This window comes from Neodiprion virginianus, chromosome 7 (genome assembly GCF_021901495.1).
Source record: "Neodiprion virginianus isolate iyNeoVirg1 chromosome 7, iyNeoVirg1.1, whole genome shotgun sequence".
Classification (NCBI taxonomy): domain Eukaryota; kingdom Metazoa; phylum Arthropoda; class Insecta; order Hymenoptera; family Diprionidae; genus Neodiprion; species Neodiprion virginianus.
Window position 1 is genome coordinate 19,350,798 of NC_060883.1, and position 16,191 is coordinate 19,366,988.

The window sequence follows — 16,191 nt, forward strand, 5'->3', positions numbered from 1 at the left end:
TAATAATAATAATAATAATAATAATAATTTCTTAGATTTAGATCTCAGGGAACACTTTTGTGAAAAGAGAGAAGAAAAAAAAAACCAGAAGTGCCGAACGACCCGTGCAACGCAATCGTACTTCCGGCCTGTAATAATGGTAATAACAGGTAAAAAAAAAAATACTTTGAGGAAAAACAAACCGTAATCTCTGTGCAACGTCGTTAAATTTTATCGCATCGGCTAAGTCTTGCACGCAGGCAGGCTGACTGACAGTCACGCACCATACACTGTTCCGCGCACTGACAATGAGCCAGAAAAATGGCGTGCTCGATCATAATTTGCGCTCCTTGGGTCACGTCCTCGAACTTGACCCTGTCGGGGCACCTCCTATTATACTCGTTCGTTTTTTCTGTTCGGTAGATATCATCTCTCAACGCACTTAACCCGCTTGATGGGGTTTGTCAGGTTCTTCGAACACTGATTGGGGCGTTAAAATCCAGTGACAACCTTATCGAGGATCTTTAACCACTAATGAGCTACTAGAGAAAACCGTAATTGGAAGATCAAAAATTTCATAATTTTTCAGATCAAGTGAGATATCACGATTGAGCTGTAAATTTCCTACAAAATAGCGACCGGAACTTCGTCTATGACGCGCTGTATCAAAGTAATAAACAGTTTTCTTAAAATAAATTGCAGGCGCGTGCATTTTTTCAAATAAAAATTCACCAGAGTTGTCAGAAGAATTCGGTGTTTCGGGCAATTTTTTTTTTTTTCACCGTATGTTAATTTGCGCGAAGAAATTCCGACATGACCAAAATAAGAACCAGCCTATTTTATAATCAGCCGTGTTCTTAAGCTTCGCCCTCGTGTCAGTTCCCAATAAAAAAATGAGAGCATCGGTATCCACTGTACACTTGGGGACAATGAATCTGTGACGGCAAATTTTTTACACTAGACGGTTATGTTGGCAACACTGAGAAACCACGCTGTATATTTTACGATTGAATAGAAACATTTCAGCGTTGGTTTCACTCGAATCCATCAAGCGCATTGCGAAATCACCTGGCTGCTTCCCCATCTTTGGGGTTTGGTTTCCCCCCTTTAAACCGTTTTTCCGCAGCTGGAAAAAGAAAGAAAAAAAAAATACGTGTCTCTTGGTTTCCAATGTTCTACAACATATTATACACGAGTCTCGTCGAAATCACAGCGTGGGGGGGACACCAAAGTGACGTTCCTTGTCAAATTAATTGTCCCCAAATGTACATCGCGCGAAATTTTCCTCTGATAATAAAAAAAAAAAAAAATTCCTTTACCTGTATCGCATTCGCGTTTTTGAAACCGGTGTTCAGCGGCGACGAGAAGAGGTCCAGCGGCGATTTGCAGTCCGTGCGAAAGTACGTGAACGAGAAAAGCGACACCGACGACGACGAATCCCCAGCCACCCTCTGGGTAGTAATGTTTCTTAAGGGTGACCCTCTTTCGGGCGTTCAAAGTTGTCAGGGACTCCTCGGCCTCGTCTACGGGCTCATCCTGGAAGGCATCCTCGCCCCCGAGTCCGGCCTCGAGGATCAGTTGCTCGGAGAAGCGGCGCCTCATCATCTTCGGCGTTATCGATACGCAGCTGTCCCTTCTCACGCTGCTCAAACTCAGTCCCGAGTCCCTCCGACCCGAGGTCGCGACGTTTCTCGCATTTAAATTTTCCCGCCCCGTTGACTGCAGCGTCACGACGCTCTGGCAGGTCGACAGCGACGCTGCCGAGTCTCGCCGCTTGGTGGCGCTGCCCGAGAGTGAGTCCCCTGTTTCTTTCAGCGAGGCCCGCCTGCCGCAGTGCGCGCAGCATCCGCAACGACGAATCGAGTTCTTCATTGGCGAGAACTTCGGCTTTGAGTCCGTTTCTCCGTTCGACCGCGACGTTTTTTTCGCCAAAATCGCACCGTCCAGAGAGCATTTGCGACCGTTACTAATCAACGCGCTTTTCAATTCTGTAAGGATTTTATTTATTTTATTTTTTTTTTTTTTTTCATTTTTGGTCAAATTGGTACTGGGACTGAAATAATTCGGAGATAAGTAACTCATGGCAAAAATGACCTCTGACAAAAATAACATAATCGAACAACACCAGTCAAAAAAAAAAAAAAAAATCAAAATAAACAACTAATTTCATATACCAATCATTATTTTTATTAATTATAGTATTTTGATAATAGAGTCGAACTTATCCTAACCTTTGGAATGGTGTGTTATGGTTTCGGTTCTTCTTCTCAATTAATATTATTGATTTACGTTATTTTTTTTTTTTACAGGTTATTTTTCTCGTGAGTTACTTTTGTCTGAGTTACTTTTGCACGAGTTATTAAGGTCGGTTACCGGTAAAATTCATCCACTTCTCGAGAACAAAAACATTCTATCCAAATTTATCCGAAAATATTTTTGCAAGTCATGGTTTCGAAATTTCGTTAAAAAATTTTGAATACAGTTTTGAAATCGTTGCACCTAAATAACTAGAACTCTTTTTTTCTCACTATTATCTTTTTTCATCAACGAAATTGCTAAGCTTTTATTATATACTTCGAAATACTTCGATATTCAGTTCAAAAAACTAAAAAACTTATCTGTAGTAAAAAACTGCAGACGATTTCTTGCTCGAAATTGACTTGATGAAATTTTCTATTCGAGAAAATTATCTCAGGCACAAAAAATAAATTCTGACTTATCGTTCATCATTTGAAGGCTGTTTGATAAACCGAAAGCTACCGAAAGCTTGTTAACTCGACAATAATTTTCTGAAACTTGTAAAAATTTCTAATATACATAAATAAAACAGTTGAAATTATTTTCCGAATTCTAACAATATCTTGGAATTATCGTAACAAATTTTTTGTTTTCAAACGCGAGGATTCTATTTTCTGTAAAAAATTGCCAACCGCTGTCCGTCGACAAATTAGAAAAAAGTATAAAAAATTTCCCCTCCCTCTAAACTTCGAGTAAAAAGAAGAAAGAAAAAAAAAAAAAAAAAAAAAATAATCTCGCATCGCTTTGACAAATCGTTTTGCAGATAAATAGTAAAGAAGATATTCTCGAGAAATGTTATCACCATAAACTTTGGAATCCGTATCCGCGTCGCGAGGTTCGTCCTCGTCGTTTTCCCCGTCCGTAACAGCGGCGCTGTAGGAATTCCTGCGTATCCTGAAGGACACGGAAGCCTCCCGAAGACGGTCCCCCATGGCGAGGTTCCCCGTAGCGTTGAAAATAAAGGTTCGAAGAAAGGCGACGTCGGATCGGCGCGTGAAATCGGCTGACCAATCACCGGAAGCCGATTGGGTGTGAAATTGGCACCGGGGACGAACGGAAGTCGCGAACGCCGTCCGATAATTACAAGACTTTTGGCAAAAACTAGAGAATCTAGGACTCCGCGACTCGGTCTGACTCGAGTCTAAGGGAAACTGATCGCCTGTCCACCGACGGCGAAATCACTTTCCATCTTCTCCGGACACCTTGAAATTCCCGGCACGCTTCGTTAAGGACGTGTCTCCTCCTCCCTCTGCAGTCACGCCGTACGCGCAGCCATGCTTATCCACCTCCTCTTTCATCGATTATTACCGTCACGGCGATCAACGTTACACTGTTCGACCTCCGGTGGCGCAATTTTTCCCAAAAGCATGTGTTATTCGAGCTTTTAACACGTGTTGATGCCCCACGGGAGTAGACGTTGAGTGTAGCGTTTCAAAAAATGTACTAAAATATATCGGAAACTAAGGATTAGACTTGAGAATATTTCGGACACAAGCTGTTGTATGTGAAAGGGGACGTCGGACGAGCGTCACAGTTTTTGGGCCCGTTGAGTCCCAATTTTTGTTTTTTCAAATGGAACCTCTTATTTATTATTGTATTTTATTATTTCTCATTGAAAAGTGAGTATGTTTTCAATCGAAGTCAGTTTTTGATCTTCGTCTTCGAACAGGCCCAAAACGTAGAACTCGTTCTCATTTTCAAATACTTCGCAAAGATTGACAATGCACTGCCACTCTTTTCACGAGAAAGCTTCGAATTAGATTTTGGGCCTGCTCGAAGACGGAAACCAAACAATGGCTCTAAGTAAAACTTATTCACTTTTCAATGAAAAATCAGACAATGCAATAAATAAAACGAGGTTCTATTTGGAGAACAAAAGATGGGACTCAATGGGCCTAGCACAGTCCACGGGCCCAAAAACTGGGAGGCTCATCTGACGTCCCCTTTTATATACAACTACTTATGTTGAAAATATTTTTTAATTCAATGCTTAGTTTTCGATATATTTGAACACATTTCTTTTAAAATTCTAAAATTGTAGACCTAATGTTCTTGTAGAAAAAAAAAAAAAAAAAAAAAAAATCAATTGTTTCGCCACAAGGAAGTTGGCGAAACATCTGCAAAGTTGTTTTACCTTAAAATTCTCCGTTACAACAATTCCAAGAACATCTGGAAGCCGACTTTCAAGTGGATAGTACATTTAGTTTTCACAAAAAAAAAATTGAGAAACCAGACAGGAGTAAAAAAAAAAAAATAAAACCTCGGTAAATAAAGTAGATAACTATAAATTGGTTTTTATCTTCTCGTCGTTTTTGTGCTTACTCAACTTTCCATTCCTCGCGAAAGAATACTTTCTAGTTCTCTTGATTTTTTTATAAGTACCACGGTATAAAATCCGCGAACAAACAGTGTGTACAAACGAAAAAAGTTCCCAACCTTGCGAATTTTCACGACACTCCATACCCTTCTCGCTCTTCTTCTTCAGCTTCTCTGTGTTTTTTTTTTTTTTCCTTTCTTTCTTTTCTTTTTTCTCTCGACTCCGAATTCCCGCTGGTTCGTTCCTCGCCTCTCTTCCCTTCCTTGTCGTACGTGGGCGAATATCGAGTCACCCACGTGTCCGAAATTCCACTCGATAATGACGTCCGAGGCATCCGAGGAACCCGCGGCTCTCCATTGTCGTCGAATAAGGCCCACGGGGCCCACGGCGACTCCTAGACCTCGGCAAAACCGTCGTCCGGCCTTGACGGGGTGATTGATGGGATTCCGAGGTCGCATCTTAATCATCTGATCACGAATTTCCACCGGCTTTACCCGCGCCAGCGGTCCAGCCTTTGAGCTTTCATTGAGAAAAGTTACCCTACACCCTTTCCACACCCCGTCCGTAATTTATGACCGACATTCACCGAGAGTCGAGCTTCCGGCGCGTGACCAACGGCCTCAGATATATTCCCATTTCCACCTTCCTGCCTGCACGGATCTCTGCGACGGTATTTAGCAGAGCTTTTCATTTCCATGTTTCGTCTCGTGTATTTTATCAAAGCGGTTTAAGGCCGTGTAGCAGTTACGCATTTACCGACCGAGCAAACTCGCTCTTACTTTTCTTCCTACATCAAGCAAACAAATGAACGGAAAGGGTTCAAATTTCGAATTGTATCTCGAAAATTGTTTAAAAAAAAAAAAACACGTGGTTTTTCGACACGTGTTACTGTTTCCACATTTCCCCCAATTCGGAAACCAAAAAGTGCATAGTTGAAATATTTTATACAATTCTGGAGAGAATGAGGAGTAGGATGAGCCAACGTGAAACTGTTTTCACGCAATATTCGCGTGACTGAACGAAAACCAGGAATTATAATAATTTCGTAAATATGAGATTACGATTTTCGGGATGTAAGTAACCTTCCTGAGATCCGCTAAGAAACAACGATATTGCACCGTCGAAATTTGCACCATTTCCGTTCATTTCTTCATTGAATTAAGGTGGAAAAAGGGTGAGTTTACTCGGTCGGTAAAGGTGGGACTGCTACGCGACCTTAAGCCTGTCATACACTGCATTGAAAGTGGAATTTATCCTGAAGTGAAAACAAATTTATTCTTCTTCCATCGCGAGAGTTACGCAAGGATACTTCGGAAAGAAAAAAGAAAAACAACCCTTCAAACTGGGGAGTCGATTTTGTTTCTCATTAAAATTAATTTCTATCGTTTTTTTCCTTCCATCGCTTGGCGAGCTTTGGTGGGCTAGAAAATGAAAGCCACTTTTTGTGATTTTGATCGTCGACGGAGAATCTATGAAGATTGACGGTATTCGATGGAGCCTTCATTTTCATCTGATCGAATTATGCCACTTGATGAAATTTAACTTCAGTCTATAGAATTTAAGCGATTAAATATGACTGGAATATTCAGTAAATTCAATCGGTTAATCCCGCTGACCACTTGATAACAAATATTTTAATACCAAAATACGATTAAAGCGGAGAGAAAATCCTGACGGTTTAAATTTTTATTATCATGGTTTTAAACCAAAGGCTTCAGCTTTCCTGACTCACTGAACTTTATCGAATGTTTCATTTTAAAGCCAAAGTCTATCATGAAAATCCGTTGAAAATTGTTTAAAAAAATATTCGAAAGTGAAAATAGAATGAAAAAAAATCTTGTTTTTGATTCCTGACTAAAACCGGAGTATTTCTTTTTGGTGAAAAAAAAAAAAAAAAAAAATCTCTCTCCCGTCAACAATCCATTTTCAAATCGTCGAGTTGGATCAATAACGGCGGCGGCGAAAAAATCTATGCGTTCCCTGCAAGAGCTCCGATATCGCTTAAACCGCGTTATAAATTTTATAGCGGATTACATTGTGAATGTGTATAAAAAGCGAAGTGGCTGCGGTCCGCAAAACGTGGCTTATAGCAGGAAGTGGCGCAAAAACAGTTGAACGAGCTCAAGAGATCATAGAGAGGTCGACTTGAAGATGCGATTTTCAGCCTCCCGGACGGCCTGAGCTTTGATCTCGCGATAAAAAAGCTCGCGCCACTCCGCGAGGTTCGCAAAAAATAATTCTTAACGGGCGAAACGGCGGCAGAGCTGAGGAATAAAGAGTGAAATAAGAAAGTAAAAAAAAAAGAACGTGTGTTGCAGGCTGTTTCAATTCGCGTAACGAGTTCTCGAACGTACGTTAAAAGAACAAGTATAAGGAATAAAGAGTCGAAGAGTATGTGGAAGAAAAGACTTTCGCTTCTCCTCTCATTTCTCTTTCTCACCCCGTCGTCGCGTCGACGTAATTTCCGATTTAATTTATCTTTCGGAAACTGATCGCTGCTGCGACAAATGCCGTCAACGTCGATACGTTGGTTCTTTTTTTTTTTCTTTTTTTTACATCCGTATTAATGTTATCAATGCCATTTTATCATCTTTCAGGCTTTTGGCGGAAATGAAGAAACAAAAATTAATGAACATGGTCCAAGCAATTTACTTTTTCAATCTGACTTTTGAAATTGAAATATGCGATTTGAAACAAAGAATCGATAATCTGAAATCATGAACACTAAATTGAAATGTAAACATAGTTAAGCTAATCTTGGATTAGTCTGCTAGTTGTTGGTATATAATATTTATTTTATTCAATCACCTGATTAGCAGTTAATTTTCTCTTTTCCTTTTGTTAGTTATTCAAAGATTTTTCATTCTTAGCGCACCAATCCTACGCACAGGTTATTGCAACTACCTGAAGGTTTATTTATTTGTACTTTTGTGTATTTAATATATTTGTAATTTTTATTGCTGATAAATAATGATAAAAATAATAAATGAAATTAAAAAAAATAAATAAAATATGTCGACTGTATAAATCTTTAAATAAAAATATCTACGTCCAATGATTGATATTCACGTTTAAACGTTGCGAGGAACGATTATGCAGATTCTCGACTTAGGCGCGCTGACCGAGATGATGCCGAAAGACGTTCGCCCACCACGTGTTGTATCCCAAGAGCTTTTAATAGCCGCTTCCGCAGATCAAATCCATGCGCAATTATTTAAAAAAGAAAAAAACTAAATCGATGGTCGCCGGATTCACGGGTGAAATTTATTTTTTACAATTAAAAATCTGATTTCAATTCAGATTTAAAAATCAAAACGGTAACAGATTGAATGAAATTTTACTGTTAATAATCTGTCCACTGCAATTACTAAAAATTGATGTAAGAGAATTGAAAAGAAAAAAAAAAAAATTTCTGTTGATAATTTTCAAAACATTAGATTGAAATATGGGTTTAGGTATGTTACCAGTTTTTGATCCTCGGTTTTATAGTTTCATATTCTATTTGCGTTAATTTTTTTTTTTTTTTCTTACCGTCTGTTATGTCTGAAGCATCGATGATAAAATCATCGAAGCTCACTTATAACGTAGCTGTGAGAAAAAGTTTGTGATCCATTGGAAATCCACGTGAAGTGGGTAAAGAACTGGCTTGGTTATTTTTTTTTTTTTTTTAAATTATCCTTGGACTCTGTTCAACTCTGAATGAAAAAGAAGAACAAACGAAAAGCTTTCAGAGAAAGTGAGAGCTCGAACCGAGTCGAGGGAATCAAGTTGATCAAGGATTAGCGGTGGTTCGTTTTCGGTGCTTTCATAAATCAACAAAAAAAAAAAAAAAAAATCAACTGAGAGAGAGAGAGAGAGAGAGAGAGAGAGAGATAAAGGCAAAAACGAGACAAAAAACGCGATGTACAAACGCGCCTTTGCTTCTTGGCTTTTTATACTCGCGGCTCATACACTCCGAAGGGGTGCCCGAAAGGCACTGCGGACCCGAAAACAAATTGGACCACTAAGAACCCCCGGTGATCAAGCTTGAAATTTATACACAACCAAGTCAGATTTGTGACTGTCGAGAAGTTGCCTGCGTAACGTTCTCGTGGGAATCGTTTCCAGCTGGTAAATCGATACGCAGAACGAAGTTTAAACGGACATCCCATCGTATTAAGTAAACCGCTGGGAACAATGATAAAATGCATTTCTAGTCGGGGATCATTTTGAAATTAACCAAAACGAGCTTCTCTCGTTGCGATCGCATTCAAGGGTTGAAAAATATCGCCGGAATTTCACTTGCAACGAACTTTTATATTATGGGATTTGATAGGGTGTCATTTCAGCGGTTTTCAAGACTTATTTTATTAGATTACACACTGTGTTTTATGATCCAGAGCTTTCGAGGGATTTGCGAAATTGTTTTCAAGGAATTGAAGACACTTTTCTTACAATATTTCATGAAAATTTCAGTGTCATGTGTAGCCCATTTTTTTTTAGATTTTAATGATGGTTTGAGAAATTTAGTCCATTTTCAGAATTTGAATAGTTTTCAATGATTCTAGTTAAGTTCCGTTTTCCTTTAGTCAAGAAAAACCCCATCGATTAAGATCAAAATGATAAAAATCCGTTTCTTCAGTTTCGAGATTTCATCAATCTAATCTTTTTCTTTATGATTGAAAACTATCGAACCGATCGTATCCAAAATATAATCAGTTCTGAGTTAGGAAAAGCCCCATCGATTGAAACCAAAATCACCAAATCCGTGATTCTCGTCTCCCATAGGAGTGTATTCGAATACAAGTGGCGAAAGTCAATTCAACCTAATTTTTTAGGTTAAAGAAATTCTAATTTAAGATTCACCAAGGTTTAAATTCTTTTGTCCTAAAGAAACCCTTACATTTTCAACCCCTCGTGAAACAACGGATAAAAAATCGATCACTCTCAGACACACACCCGGCAGACATCCATTCGAAAATGGCCAGAAATGATTCTTTAGATTTCGAAACATCGGTATCTAGTGAAAATTCAGCTTCTCATCTCAAGGGTGTTCACAATAACTTCCCGAATTGATTTTTTTCTCAAAATCTAAGAGTTCCAACTTTTGTTAAAACACAAATTTCAACAACTAACGGCTGATAACACTGGTCAACAAAATCTTGCAACAAGGAAGGTGCTTACTAAGTTTTTAAACACTTGTAATCTACCCTCGTTGCAAAACCATATTTATATTGATTCTTGTCATGTTTCTTGAAAATTCAAAAAATTGCTCCAGCTTCTACAAAAGCAAACTTTGATCAGAAAAATAATTTTTGACCTTTACTTGTAACGTAGGAGAAACCAGAATTTCACACGCAGAAGCCTGACCCAAAAATCGTGTTTACCGGTGTAATCAGTCGAAAGTTTTCACGTGATATACAATGAGTGAATTTTTTTTATCTTACCTGCGGAATGGAGCGCGGGGTGGTGGAACTTGACTTCGGCGGTGACGTGCCAGGCGCCAGGGGCTGCAAGCTGAAGTCCAACGCCGAGGAAATGGACCAGAGCTGAACAAGTGACGATCACGTACCCCCAGCCACCCTCCGGGTAATAGTGCCTCCTGAGGGTGGCTTCCTTGCGCTGATCCAGGACGTGACGCCCGAGGGATCCGTTCTCCCCTTCGACCGTAGCGTTGTTGCATCGCTGCAAGTTGCCCCCGAAGCTTTTTGACCGCTGGGCCAATCCGGACTTGGCGATCGCCGAACGCGACTCGAGCTGAGTCGATTGGGACCGGACGCGACGTTCCGTGAAGGTTCCGCTCTCCGGGCAGTTTCGCTTCGACGTTTCCGGTCCCTGCGGCTGAACCCTGAAGGGATCGATCTTCAGGAGCAGCGTCTCGGCCGTGCACTTCGGGCACGCGTGATTCGACACCTTTGAATCGCCCCCCGAACGCTGGAAAACATTTTTTGATAAAAAATTTGGTGTGCGAGAGACTTTGTTCGATGCTAAGTTGACCGGGTCTGGCCATGTTTTTTTTTTTTTAATTTATTGAACCTTTTTTAGGTCATTGCAGTACCGAATTCAGATTGTTTTTTTTTTTTTGTGTTTCATTTTTGGTTTCGCAGTTTTTTAAAAAAAATCAAATATGTTATATTCTTTCCCGTAAAGCAATCGTTTCTTCTGTTTCAGTATCGCCGAGAGTTTCGAACGACTTTAGTTTTTTCATTTATTAGCGGGTTGCACATTTTTGAAAATCATGAACAATGCTTCCCCCCGAGAAACAGTGATGTCCATTTTTCTGTTTTATATATTCTGTTTAAAGAAGCTCTGAAATTTTCACTTTACAGAAAACGATGTTTGAGAGATGGTTTTTAAAATTTTGAATCAATTTTTCAGCCTCTTTGACTATTTGACAATATAAACATTGTCAAAGTTACGAATAAAGCGGAAAATGTTTATTTCACTACCTTTTATCGCAGTTTTGAAAATTATTATTCATAACCAATTGCAATTTCCTCTCGATATTAACATATTTCTATTACAGAATCAAAGCGACTTCGCGGATGAGAAAGTTATTTTTATTTTTTTTTAATGTTTAAAATACTCGTCCACTGATTTTTTCGAATCCAAAGTTTTGCCAAAGTCTCGAAGAATCGGATCAGAAACAAATAATTGAGTCCATGTTGGAGACGATCCGAAAACAATCGGAACAATTAAGGAATAAAACTCTTTGCCAAGATTTCAAGAATTATATAAAAAAAAAAAAAAAAAAAAATTCAAGTACTCAAAAATGGTTGCATAAGAAACAGAAGGTGAAAAAAGTAACTGTAAATTTGTAAAACCTCAGATCATGATACGTAATATGATTGCTGTACATTGTCGCACTCGAAAATGCTGCGACCAAATAGAAAACAGCGATGATGAAACCTGGCAAAACTTGGCATTGAATGTCTCATCTAGGCAAGTAATAAACTTGAGATTAGATCCGAGTCCAATGTATATATATATATATATATGTATAACGAAGTCTAACCATGTTCTCCCGAGGGTCCTTCTCCTGGTTGATGAAAAGACGTCCACCGCCGTTCTCCAGTTTCGGAAGGTCGCCAGAATCCGAGGCAAGTTTAAGCTCAGGCTCGCTGCCGAACGACTTAGGGACCCCTCGATGACCAACCGGAAGTGAAATGGGCCAGGTGTCGTTCCGCTTGCGGAGTTGCCGGTGAATTTTTCGCGTCGTTTCGGGTACGTCCGTCATGGTACCATGGAACGGATCCCATTCCTCGGGAAGTTTCCCCCCGACTGCGGTTCGCCGCTCGTCAATTTCAACAATGCAAATCCTCCCCGCCTCGGGGTGAATCGTAGAACTCGCCGCCGGCAATTCGCGGGGGTTGTAATTGTTACCGGGGCAGAATTCTGGTATTATTGTGTAAGCCCTTGTTACGGGGTTGATGCGAACTTTCACGGCCACAGCACGCTCGGGCCACGAACTGCTGTGCCTCATCACGTGGCTCAGTTCTCCATGGCGCACCGTCATCCTCGAACTCTGCGGGTTTGAGAAAAAAAACGATTTTTTTATTTTTTTTATGCCCCGGACGTAATAACGCAAACTAAAAAATAACCCATGACAAAACTAGCGTAAACAAAAATTATCCGTAAAAAAATTATCAGTGACAAAAATAACAACGCACACAAGAAAGCAACCCATGAAAAAAATAACTCGCAAAGAAATAACCAATTGTAAGAATAGCCGTTAAAAAAATAAGCCACGCAAAAATATAACCGGTGACAACGGTAACCCGCGTCAAACGATACGCGACAAAAATAACCTGGATAGTGATAACTACTGACAAAAATAACCCATGAAAAAAAATAACTCATGACGATATGACCGACACAAAAATAACCGATGACAAAAATAAGTCTGCCATAACAATCCGTGACAAAAATAACCAGTGACAAAAATAAGCCTGCCAAAACAATCCGTGATAATAATAACCCATGACAAAAATAACAAATGACAAAAATAATCCATACAAATACAACCCATGACAATAAGAATGCACACAAAAATAACCAATGATAAAAATAATTCATGACAAAAATGACCAATGATAAGATTAATCCGTGATAAAAATAACCCACGGCAAAAATAATGCACCCAAAAATAACCCATGACAAAAATAATTCATACAGCATATTCTATACTCAGATTTTTAAAAAGATCGCGGTAACTCACGAATGTAATAATTCAATAAATACTCGATGCAGGGCTACGTCCTGATAATATTACGAAAAAAAGAAAGTATAGATCGTTGGCAAACTAACCTTCTTAATTCATTTCCGTCTCATTATCGCGTTTGTCGTCGTCATCGGCGACGATTGCCGAACTGCGATCGCCACCAAAATCCCGAAATCTATCGACATCCGTGCACTTTTCGCGAACTTAATTAACTGCACTTTGCACTTAACGCGGGGTGTATTTTATGGGTTAGCGTTTTTTAGCCGCCGCGATTCGGCGCCTCTGACTGAAGTCTCTTTGATTACGCAAAACATCTTTTTCTGCGACATTCAATCAATTTTACTCGCACAATTATCAGAGAAACTTGCTTTCACCGTTCGTTTTACGGTTGTCGGGGTTGAAAATTGCCCGAGACAAAATGAAATTGTTATGGGAACTTTAACCTGCGATCAGAAAACGGACAGTTTTGACAACCGAAATTCGGTCACTATGAGCAAATTTCACAGTTAATACAGAAACTACCAAACGTTGTGTCAAATTAAATGAAAAATTTACGCGAATTACGTACAAAATTACTAATAATTACATTGCATGAAACAAAATTTCAACAATAAAGGAAGGAATGTGCTGTGCTTGTTAATGCTATTATAAGGCTCGTTAAAAATAATCTATAATTGTTCTGAAGAATTTTTCAAAAGTTGGAAACAAAAAACAAAAGAATCTCAACGTATTTTTCACAGCGATTTTTTTTTCCACCATGTTCCGGTAGCGTTTCATTTATGTATTTATTTTTTTTCATTATTTATTTAGTGCCAGTTAATCGGGAAAATGTGATGAAAAATTGACCTTGTTTGAAAAAAAAAAGCAAAAAACTTTGTCCGAGTTTGCATAAACCATCTGAAAAATTAATGCAATCATCGAACTTTTCGCGTGGCGTGAAATACGATTTTATTTCAAGATTATAATGATTGCAAAGAAAACTTTCCGGCATAAATTGAAAGGTATGGTTTGAATCGAATGTAGTGTTTGAACCCTTTATTTTTTTTTTTTTTTTTTCTCTTTCGACGAGCTTTGATCTGACGAGAAGAATTTATTATATTTCTCGGGGAAAAAAAAAACGCCTCTCGCAAAAACATTTTGTAACAACGTACGAGGTGGAGGGCTTTTGTAGAAGGAAATCGACCAAAGTTTATTCCCTGTAATATTTGGGGTTTAAACTGAAATTCGTTCATTCGAAATCACGCGAGACAGAATTCTTATCCGCGTCTCGTTATTCGCACTATTAAAAACACAACGACCGCTTCGATAACGGACATCTCGGCACTAAAACCAGCACCTGAAACCCAATGAATGCGGAGAAACGACTCGTTTCGCAACGAAGTTACAATTAACGGGTTAAAAATTCCCCCGTATCTCGGTTGCGAACGCGCACTGAGAGAAATTTCATTCGTTCTAGTTACTGGAAAATTCAAGTATATGCGAATAACCGGGCTGAGCGATTGATCGAATAATCAGTTTTTCCGATTAACTAGAATAACGATCTAACGATTAATCGAAATAATGATTAATTAAAATCGTCGATTAATAGATTAATCGTATTGAAGATAAATAAAAAAATCTGATCAATCGATTCATAAATAGTATGAATATCGTTAGAATGTTAGAAAACAGAAAAATGTAAGTTCAAGCTTATACTCTTTGGTCTGATTACAGTTGTCAATTATTAATTTTTTGATTATTGTCAGATTAAATCTGTTCGTTCAATTTATATCACATTTCATTTATTTTTATTCTAGATAAATAATTATCGCAATAGCGACGATAGTAACGAACAATAACAATATATACTAGATTATCTAGTTACGCTTAAAAAACTAATTATCATTCTGTACCCAAAATGAAACTTTTCTCGTTGTGCGATTTTGCGAAAAAAAAAAATTGATCGGTGTATTTATTATAAAATTCTTAGATTAGCCTTCTTTATCTGAAATAAAAAGAAAAAAAAAAAAACGCGACAAAATTATGAGGAAAATTGAAATTTATATTAATGTGGCTCGAATTGTGTGTTCAGCCTGTAAGAAATGAAGTCTCGGAGTACGAATTGAAGGACTTGAAACAGCGAGGATCAACAGGTAATTAGAAGTCCGATTATCGGGAATCAGTTCGAGGCACAAAGAGCCATCGAGATGTTCGTCGATCGTTATTTCGACACCGAGGCGTTCGAGTATCTCGGATATTCATGTCAATTACTCTTTCTTTTTGCCTGCTCGTTATTTCCCCCTTTCATTCCGAAAGAATTGCGAGCACTGGGATAATAATTTCACCGCCGCTCGGTGTTTTATCTTCATATTTTTTTTTCTCACCCTCCTCTCTTCCCGCTTTCCGAGCACTTACTAGCCTCGAGTATTCCCCACCGTGTGCTAATGGCAAATCGGCAATTACACGAAGGAGGTAAAGTTGCAGGCATTTGAAATCTTAATTAGTTGAGAAGAAGAAACAAAAAAAAAAAAAAAAAAAAAAACAATTCAGAATAACAATAATCACAGCGAATGCCAAGTTTTTAGCGTTGTAATAAAAGCGAGAAATAACCGGCTCTAATAATTCTCTAGCACCTTTTTTTTTACTTTTACTTTAGCTTAGTTTTAACGGGTGCCACTTTAATAGAAACTTGTCACGTTAGCTCGCAGGTACTTTTGAGAACGGAACAGAAAACAAAAAAAAACGCAAAAAGAAAAAAATCAGGCAAATGAAAAAAAGAAGTATTACTTCAGCCCGCTTCGACACTCATTCACGTTGCAAAGAAAGTGGCAAATAACAGAATGAGGGAGAGGAAGGAGAAGCTGAAAGAAGAAAAAACAGACTGCTCTGGCTTTAGCGAAAATTCTTCGTAAAAATGAAGTAAACCATGGAGGCACGTATTTTGGGATGTATCGAGCGTACGGACTGCATGAAAAAAAAAACAACATAAAACAAGGTTTTGAAGCAGAGTCAATATATTTGAATTTAGTCGAAACGACATGTTAACGCAGAGAAGAAAATCGAGAGCCGCATTTTTCATTGAAAGAATTTTCCGAACACAATTTAACTTTAATTTACTTTCAAATTAGTAATTGAACACGATTGTTATTAAAACTATATTAAACACTGTGTATTTCCAATTCAAATGAATTATGCGTGCACCATATTTTCTCTGTAAATAAATTCTCTACGAATAATTAATCACCTCTTCGTACGAATTTTCGTTTCTATTTTTTTTATCGGATCAGAAAAATGAGGTGCAAAAAATCCTTCAATATTATAACCGATGAAATTATGCATTATTTCGAATCACATCAACGTCGCTGAAGATTCGTTTCGACAAATTCGTGAAGAATAATTCAGTTCACAAGTTGAACGA

General features: G+C 38.4%; 1 protein-coding gene across 1 annotated transcript in view; it reads right to left on the reverse strand.

The window, feature by feature from the left end:
* The window catches only part of LOC124309475 (uncharacterized), a 34,928-nt gene extending 23,118 nt beyond the window's left edge, over positions 1 to 11,810 (reverse strand). The window contains exons 1-2 of the mRNA XM_046773140.1: positions 11,589 to 11,810; positions 10,021 to 10,507 (exon numbers count right to left, since the gene is read on the reverse strand). Coding sequence (XP_046629096.1) covers positions 10,021 to 10,507; positions 11,589 to 11,810 — 709 coding nt within the window. The remainder of the gene's footprint in view (positions 1 to 10,020; positions 10,508 to 11,588) is intronic.
* Positions 11,811 to 16,191: the final 4,381 nt, after the last annotated feature.